The sequence below is a fragment of the Tupaia chinensis genome, unplaced genomic scaffold (assembly GCF_000334495.1).
Source record: "Tupaia chinensis unplaced genomic scaffold, TupChi_1.0 Scaffold000231_1, whole genome shotgun sequence".
In the NCBI taxonomy this organism is placed as follows: Eukaryota; Metazoa; Chordata; class Mammalia; order Scandentia; family Tupaiidae; genus Tupaia; species Tupaia belangeri.
In genome coordinates this window covers 1,263,193-1,272,203 of record NW_006159706.1, presented here as the reverse complement: position 1 = coordinate 1,272,203, position 9,011 = coordinate 1,263,193, and the positions used below count along the sequence as shown (strand labels likewise).

Here is a 9,011-nt window from a genome sequence, read left to right as displayed (position 1 = left end):
CCCCAATTCTTCTAATGTCCTGAGCGCAAAGGCAACCAAAGTTTCTCAAGGAACAAATCAGCCATGTTCTTATGGGAAAGGGTTAGGCTATAGATTGAAGTTCTGTCTTTGCTTCCTGGAGTTGAATTCTAGACAGATTCGTTGGAGGAGTTGTTGATCCTGAAGGGTCATCCCCTTCTGGCTAGAGACCAGAGCACTTTGCACAAACCTCAGTGGCATTTCCTGACCCACAGGCATACCACCAAGTGCCCAAGCTTTGCAAGTTGACAGGTTTCCCCCAGCCTTGGTCCTGCCACCTTAATGAGGGCATTTGGAACAAACAACACCCTTCTCTGAGCTGGTTTCCTCCTCTGTACAGTGGGGATAAAGACTCCTGGCTTTATCATGAGAAATTATCAAGACAGCGGGTGGATCACACTGGGCATCTAGCAGACTCCAGAATGAGTTAGTACCTGCTTCATTCCCTTGGGCTTGGCTCTTATCTGGGCCCTGCCTTCCCAGGGGACAGTGAGCCCCCCGGTGAGGTGGCTCGGGCACGCACCCGGGAGCTGGGCCGTGAAAACCGGCGGCTACAGGACTTGGCCACCCAGCTGCAGGAGAAGCACCACCGCATCTCATTGGAGGTGGGAGTCAGGAACCTTTGGGGTGGAATTAAAACCAGGGCAGGGTTGGGGTTAGATGGGTACCCAAGAATCTCAAGGAACCAAAACTCCAGTCCAAATAACTATCCCGTGCATCACCCCCAGTACTCTGAGCTCCAGGATAAAGTGACATCAGCAGAGACTAAGGTGTTGGAGATGGAGACGACAGTGGAGGATCTGCAGTGGGACATTGAGAAACTGCGCAAGCGAGAGCAAAAGCTCAACAAGCACCTGGCGGAGGCCTTGGAGCAGGTAGGGGTGGGGTGCTGGGCAGATAGAGCCAACATGGAATATTTAGGGCCCTTACTTCTTCCACATCCATCATCTGTCTTTCTTCTCTACACAGCTCAACTCTGGCTACTATGTGTCTGGGAGCTCCTCAGGCTTCCAGGGTGGCCAGATCACACTCAGCATGCAGAAGGTAAGCAGCATCATTTCTTCTAGACTTTCCCGTGACATTTTCTTTTTTTTTTTTTTGGAGAGGTGTTCACTATAGGGCATGTGCACTCGCCAGACAGAGAGAGACATAGAGACAGAAAGTGAGAAATCATCCCCCAGGGGAGATGGTCACGCCGCAGTCCCTTCTCCTCCATTCTCCTCTCGGGATCTTGGGCACGCACGCACACGCGCCCGGTGTGGGTTGAAGCCACCGGGTCCAGAACACGAACCACGGTCGACTACGTGGGAGTCCAGCGACATAGCCATTACGCTAACTGCTGGTTCCCACCTGTGACATTTTCTGTATCTCACCTTTGAACTTTCCCTTGGGATTAAAGGCACTCAGCTTCTGAACCCCTCTCTGTCACTCTTGCTGCTCTTTCATTCATTCGTTCAGATACTTATTTAGCGTACAATGATAGAGCGATAGGTGCCAAATGCTAGGCATATTGGAAAGAATAAGACAGACAGAAATAAAACTTTTCAGCATTTAGGTTCTAGGTGAGGAGAACAGAGTAGAAAAAATAATACATCAATTAAAGAAAGCATAAGAGGGCCAGCAGATCAGGTGTGGTGGTTGAGGTACTGGATCTACCCAACTCCCCAGTTCGAATTCCAGACCCAGTGGCTTGAAAAACTTGCCTGCATTTTGTGTGTGTGTGTGTGTGTGTGTGTGTGTGTGTGTGCCCAAAATCCCGAGAGAATAGAGGAGAAGGGATAGCACTATGGCCCTCGTCCCTGGAATGTGATTTGTTTTCCTGTTCCTGTGTCTGTCTGTCTCTCAGGTGAGCACATGTACCCCATGGCAAAAATCTTTTTTTCTTTTTGAGAGTTTTTTGCTATAGGGAATGTGCGCTTGCCAGAAAGACAGAGACAGAAAGCGAGAAATCACCCTCCAGGGGGGATGGCCACCCTGCAATCCCTTCTCCTCCATTCTCCTCTTGGAATCCTGGACATAACACGCACACGCATCTGGCGTGAGTTTAAGCTACCAGGTTCGGAACTCGAACTACAGTCTACTACGTGGGAGTCCAGCGACATAGCCATTACACCAACTGCTGATCCCTATGGCAAAAATCTTGAAACCAGAAAAAGAAAGAAAAGAAAAAGCCCAAGAAAGGGAAATTACAGTTTGGTTAGAGTGATTGACTTTCGGGGGCCGGGAGGTCACTGTGCCCTGCTTTCTCTTTACTTCACCTGGCTCTTCACATCTTCCGGGAACGTTTCCTTTATTCTCAATCAGCTAAGAGCCTTAGCTCCCAGCACTGACTATGCAGTATTAGGTTTTCTCCCACTTACCTAAGGAGCCCTTAGGAAAGCCCTTGGTTTGGGACTTCAGAATCCATCGCTGCCCTTCGCAGGGCAGCTTGGGTAGGTTTATGGTGGGGATATGAGGGGAGTATGCTGCCTGACTTGGCACTGCCTGCCACGGCCCCTTCCACTCCTCAGTTTGAGATGCTCAATGCAGAGTTGGAGGAAAACCAGGAATTGGCCAACAGCCGCATGGCAGAACTGGAGAAGCTGCAGGCCGAACTTCAGGGGGCTGTACGGACCAATGAACGTCTTAAGGTAAGCTGTGGTTGAGGCTGAGAGGGCCTGGGCCTAGTGGCTGAGCCCTGAGTCTTGCTGATCCATTTTGGGCATTCCTCCCCCAGGTAGCCCTGCGGAGCCTTCCCGAGGAAGTGGTGCGAGAGACAGGAGAATACCGCATGCTACAGGCCCAGTTCTCACTGCTGTATAATGAATCTCTGCAAGTGAAGACACAGCTGGATGAGGCCCGGGGGCTACTGCTGGCCACCAAGAACTCCCACCTGAGACACATTGAGCACATGGAGGTATGGCCCTGGATTCAGGGGTAGGGGCTGAGGATCTGAGCCAGACTCTTAACATTGAGGTGTTCTTGGGCTTCAGAGGCCCCCTGTGCCTACCAGGTGCCCCTTGGGAATAGATTTCTTCTTAAGGCACTGAGGCTTGAGGTGGAGCTGAAGGGTTGTGTGGGTCCTGAACACCTCAACCCACAGAGTGACGAGCTCGGGCTACAGAAGAAGCTGCGCACAGAGGTTATCCAGCTGGAGGACACACTGGCCCAGGTACGCAAGGAGTACGAGATGCTACGCATCGAATTTGAACAGAACCTGGCAGCCAACGAGCAGGCGGGTATGTGGTGAGGATGGGGTGGAGGTGGGTCGTGTCTGTGTGCCGGACTCGGGTGCGAGGCTGCTGCTTGTCTAGTGCAAGAAGTTTAGCCCCTTCCGAAGTTTCCTGGAGCTTCAGCTCCTTGTGGAAAATAGGGACTGCATCACCTGACTCACTGATACAGGGAGGGTCACGGTCAGCTGAGGAAGCTGATGGAGCAGGCATAGTCTGAACATGAGCTGTTGGCTGTCTATGGCCTTCTGGGATCTCTCTCTTTAAGATACTTGTTTTAGGGACCAGCAGTTAGCTTAATGGCTATGTCGCTGGATTCCCATGTAGTCAACCGCGGTTCTAGTCCCAGACCTGGTGGCTTAAACTCACGCCAGGTGCATGTGCGTGTGTGCCCCAAGATCCTGAGAGGAGAATGGAAGAGAAGGGATTGCAGCGTGGCCATCCCCCGGGGGATGATTACTCGCTTTCTATCTTTCTGTCTCTCTCTGTCTTTCTGGTGAGCGCACGCACCCTATAGCAGAAACCTCTCCAAAAAAAAATAATAATAATAGAGTAAAAAAAAAAAAAAAAAGATACTTGTTTTACAGAAATTTGTTGAATACTACCTATGAGCTGGAATCTAATCTAGACTTTGGAGGTATGCCAGTGAACAGAACCCAAAGAACTCTTGGCATTATGGAACACTGTTCTATTAGGGGAAGGTAGATGATTTAAAAAAAAAAAGAAAGAAAGTATGTTAGATTAAAAAAAAGTATATTAGATAGCAATCAGTATACCAAGAAAAGTGAAGCAGGAAAGGAAGACAAGGAGTACCAGGAGAAAAGCAGGAGGATAGGTAGGGTGGTGATTAAGGAGCTAGACTCCCATATGGCCAACCTGGTTGGACTCTTGGACCTAATGGCTTGAAAAATCATGCCTGACACTTGTTCGTGAATGTCCAAAGTCCCAGGAGGAGAATGAAAGGAGAATGAAAGAGAGGGGATTGTGGTTTAGCCATTCCTCCAGGGGATGATTTCTCACTTTCTTTTCCTGTCTCTCCCTGGTAAGTGCACGTGACCTATGGCAAAAACCTAAAGGAAGAAAAGGGGTGTTGCAGTTTTGAATGGGGAGGAGGCCAAGAAAAATGTAATGAGAAAGTGACATTTTTTGAAGAGTTTAACACTTTTTTCTCCTGAAAGAATTTTTTTTTTTAGTTTTTTTCTATAGGGCACAAGCACCTACTTGCCAGAGACACAGAGAGAGACAGAGAGACAGAAAACAAGAAGTCACTCCCTTAAATGGTCATGCTGCAGTCTCTTCTCTATTCTCCTCTTGGGATTTTGGCCACACATACACACACACACACCCGGCATGAGTTTCAAGCCGCTGGGTCCAAGATTTGAACTGCGATCAGCCATGTGGGAGTCCACCAACCAACTATTACACTATCTGCTGGTTCCTATTATTTTCTTTTAAGAGAGATTTTCTCAGTAGAGCACATGTGCTTGCTGGAGAGACAGAGACAGAGAGATAGAAAGTGAGAAATTACCCTCCAGAGAGGATGGACACATTGCAATCCCTTTCCTTCATTCTCCTCTAGGTTTTGGGCATGCATGCACGCAAGCCCATAAGCTGCCATGTCTGGAACCTGAACTGTGGTCAGCTATGTGGGAGTCCAGCCACATAAACATTATGCCATTTGCTGGTTCCTATTTATTGTTTCTTAATTTGCTGTAGGGTACATAGACTCTCCAGTGAGAGAGAGAGTGAAAAAATAAGCCTCCAGATCTAGGACTCAAACCATGGTCGGCCATGTGGGTGTCCAGTACCTTAACCACCACGCCACCTGCTGGCCCCAGAAGTTGACTCGCTTGTGTGAATGTTAAAGTTATCCATTTTATTGAAAGAAATTTGGAGATACTACAGTCTGCATTAGCAAAAGTAAAATCATTAGGCAGGGTCAAGTTTCTTTGCAGTGTTTCCTTCAAGTCTGCATCATTTATTTAGATATGATCACACTATATAAGGCCTTAGTTTTTTCTTCTTGCACAAGGGGTGTGGTGGCTCTGGTTCTACCTCTTCCCTCCTGAGAGGTTGGGACCCTAACCCAGGGACCAGTCTGACACCCTTCCTTCCTACCTCCCCCCAGGGCCTATAAACCGTGAGATGCGCCACCTGATTAGTAGTCTCCAGAACCACAACCACCAGCTAAAGGGTGATGCTCAGCGATACAAGCGTAAGCTTCGAGAAGTGCAGGCTGAGATTGGCAAGGTGAGAAAAGGGGCTGCCTAGGGAAACCCTTGGCTAGACCCTAGTGAGCACCATCTCACCTCATCCCTGTTCTTCTTTGTCTCTGCAGCTCCGTGCTCAGGCCAGTGGCTCTACTCATTCTATTCCCAGCCTGGGCCACCCAGAGGACTCGGGCGTGTGTGCCCCAACCCCAGGGAAAGAAGAATGTGGGCCAGGTACTGGTGGTACCCCTGACAGTAGAAAGGATATGACTTCAATACCTGGCACCACCACTACCACCACCTCACTAAAGAAGGAGGAGCTTGTTCCCTCTGAAGAGGATACCCAAGCCCTAACACCTGGGGCCCAGGGTCCCTCCTCCCGGGGCCGAGAACCAGAGGCCAGGCCCAAGCGAGAGCTTCGGGAACGGGAAGGGCCTGGCCTGGGATCTCCACCTGTAGCCTCAACTCTCTCAAGGGCTGATCGGGAGAAGGTCAAGTTGGAAGAGGCCAAAAGGAAGGAGTCAGAACTCCTCAAAGGGCTTCGAGCAGAGCTCAAGTGAGGCCCTATTGCTGTTGTCTACCCTGCGCCCCCATCCCCGCCAGGTGGCCCTAAGTCCTCTCATCAAGCATTCCTCCTGTATCTCCTCTAGGAAGGCCCAGGAAAGCCAGAAGGAGATGAAGTTGCTGTTGGACATGTACAAGTCTGCACCCAAGGAACAGAGGGATAAGGTGCAGCTCATGGCAGCTGAACGCAAGGCCAAGGCTGAGGTGAGGGCAGGTAGGGCTATGGAGCATGCAGAAGAGCTGCCTCTGGGGTTCTGAGTAAAACAGCCCTAGGTCAGCAGTAAGAGAGCTTTCTCCTCGTGGCTGTAGGTTGATGAGCTGCGGAGCCGCATCCGTGAATTGGAGGAACGGGATCGAAGGGAGAGCAAGAAGATTGCAGATGAGGATGCCCTGAGGCGCATTCGGCAGGCAGAGGAGCAGATTGAACACCTGCAGCGCAAGTTGGGTGCCACCAAGCAGGTGCGCTCCCTTCGCTCCCTTCTGTTTCCTCGCTTCTGAACACAGGGATCCCTAAACCCTATGTTTTGTGGCTCTGGCAGATATGGGACCCTGGTAGCTCAAGTCCACTCTGGTTTTTTGTCACGTTTTCCTGTGATGTCTGCCATGACCATGCTGTCTACCTACTATGTTCTATGTTGTGATTGTTCACTTGCTGCAGGAGGAGGAGGCTCTGCTGTCAGAGATGGATGTGACAGGTCAGGCTTTTGAGGACATGCAAGAGCAGAATGGGCGACTGCTACAGCAACTGCGGGAAAAGGACGACGCCAACTTTAAGCTAATGTCAGAAAGGATCAAGGCTAACCAGATTCACAAGCTACTGCGGGAAGAGAAGGATGAGCTGGGCGAGCAGGTTCTTGGCCTCAAGTCCCAGGTATGGCCACCCCAGACTTGCAGAATAGAGGTGCAGAGGTGGGGGCTCCCCATCACTGAGACCTTCCCCTGTCATCAGGTGGATGCCCAGCTACTAACCGTGCAGAAGCTGGAGGAAAAGGAGCGGGCCCTGCAGGGCAGCCTCGGGGGTGTGGAGAAGGAGCTGACACTGCGTAGCCAGGCCCTGGAGCTCAACAAGAGGAAGGTGAGGCTAGGTCTGAGGGGGAATCAGCCTTGGCAACTGGTTTGCACTCTCACTTACTGTTCTGCTTGAAGAACCCGATGCAGTTGGCCTGGATGAAGCCTGGCTCTGCCTGTTTTTATAGAATAGCTAGCAAGTATCAAATGTTTACTGCGGAGAACCAGCAGTTAGCGTAATGACTATGTCGCTAGACTCCCAAGTAGTCGACCACAGTTCGTGTCCCAGACCCGGAGGCTTAGAACTCATGCCGGGCGCATGTGCGTGCGTGCCCAAGATCCCCAGAAGAGAATAGAGGAGAAGGGATTGTGGCATGACCATCCCCCCTGGGGGGTGATTTCCCACTTTCTGTCTCTATGTCTCTCTGTCTGTCTGGCGAGCGCACACGCCCTATAGCAAAAATCTCTCCAAAAAAAAAAAAATGTTTACTGCGTGCCCACCTCTGCTGAGTGCTTCATGTCCTTGTACGTCAAACCAAGGCTCAGAGAAGGCTGAGGGGCTGTGGGAACTCAGACAAGGCCCTTAAACTGCTCCTGGCGGTTGTATTCCAGACTCTCATAATCCTACCAAGATGGTGTTTCTCATTAGCCCCATTTTGTAAGCAAGGAAAACCAAGGTTCAGAGAAGTCAGTTGACCTGCTCAAGAAAAAATGAGATGGGACTGGCAGGTGGCACAGTGATCAGGGTGCTGGACTCCCACATGGCTGACCGCGGTTCAAGTCCTGGACCTGGTGGCTTGCTTTCTCACTTTCCTTCTCTCTCTCTGGTCAAATTAACAATAAATATAATTAAATAATTCTTAAAAAAAAAAAAAAAAAAAAAAGGAAAAAAAAATAAAATTGTATGTTACGGGCTTAAGGCTTAACGTCACTTTTGTCTCATATCCCCTAGTGAACTTTTCCTGTTCTAGTTATTTCATTAATTTAAGCAGCATCCTCCATGCCTGTACTGTCCTGGGCCTTCTGCTGACTGCTGTAGATAGTGGGAACAAACTACCAATCAAGGCTGGAACTTCTAGTCTTGAGGAACAGAGAGCAAGCCAGTAGTCCCACAAATAAAATATTGCTCTTACAGGTCTCAGTAAGTCTTACTTTCCAGTCATCAGTAAGCCTTACAAAACAAACAAAGGTGCTGGGACAAAAAAATAGGGGAGCCTCTCAAGTGGGACTTGTCGTTCACATGAATCCAGGAATCTTCTCAGTTATCTTGGTTCCCCTTACTCCATGCATTTTGTCCATCCCCGAGTCCCAGCAGTTCTGCGTCCCAAATAATCTCCTGAACTCACCTCCTTGCATTCAGTATCAAGGGAGCTGTGTGTGTGCTGAAGGAGTTGAGGGAAACAAGAGCTCAGTGGAGGCTCAGAGGCCAGTGAGAGCATCATACAGGTGACAAACTGGAAGTGTCAGAAATGAGAGTGAGAGGATCAGCAGTTAGCGTAATGGCTATGTTGCTGGACTCCCACGTAGTAGGAAGGTGAGGCTAGGTCTGAGGGGGAATCAGCCTTGGCAACTGGTTTGCACTCTCACTTACTGTTCTGCTTGAAGAACCCGATGCAGTTGGCCTGGATGAAGCCTGGCTCTGCCTGTTTTTATAGAATAGCTAGCAAGTATCAAATGTTTACTGCGGAGAACCAGCAGTTAGCGTAATGACTATGTCGCTAGACTCCCAAGTAGTCGACCACAGTTCGTGTCCCAGACCCGGAGGCTTAGAACTCATGCCGGGCGCATGTGCGTGCGTGCCCAAGATCCCCAGAAGAGAATAGAGGAGAAGGGATTGTGGCATGACCATCCCCCCTGGGGGGTGATTTCCCACTTTCTGTCTCTATGTCTCTCTGTCTGTCTGGCGAGCGCACACGCCCTATAGCAAAAATCTCTCCAAAAAAAAAAAAATGTTTACTGCGTGCCCACCTCTCCTGAGTGCTTCATGTCTTTTTACGTCAAA

At 49.9% G+C, this 9,011-nt stretch overlaps 1 protein-coding gene across 4 annotated transcripts in view; it reads left to right on the top strand.

Moving 5' to 3' along the window:
* Positions 1-9,011, top strand: part of RNF40 (ring finger protein 40) — an 18,244-nt gene that overhangs the window by 4,820 nt on the left and 4,413 nt on the right. For 3 of the 4 annotated variants that reach the window (XM_006148145.3, XM_006148143.3, XM_006148144.3), the window contains exons 6-17: positions 502-623; positions 747-893; positions 988-1,062; positions 2,529-2,648; positions 2,735-2,914; positions 3,101-3,236; positions 5,356-5,477; positions 5,566-5,993; positions 6,088-6,205; positions 6,311-6,460; positions 6,660-6,872; positions 6,951-7,076. In XM_006148145.3, coding sequence (XP_006148207.1) covers positions 502-623; positions 747-893; positions 988-1,062; positions 2,529-2,648; positions 2,735-2,914; positions 3,101-3,236; positions 5,356-5,477; positions 5,566-5,993; positions 6,088-6,205; positions 6,311-6,460; positions 6,660-6,872; positions 6,951-7,076 — 1,937 coding nt within the window. The remainder of the gene's footprint in view (positions 1-501; positions 624-746; positions 894-987; positions 1,063-2,528; positions 2,649-2,734; positions 2,915-3,100; positions 3,237-5,355; positions 5,478-5,565; positions 5,994-6,087; positions 6,206-6,310; positions 6,461-6,659; positions 6,873-6,950; positions 7,077-9,011) is intronic. The other variant, XM_027771710.1, reaches the window with a different exon arrangement.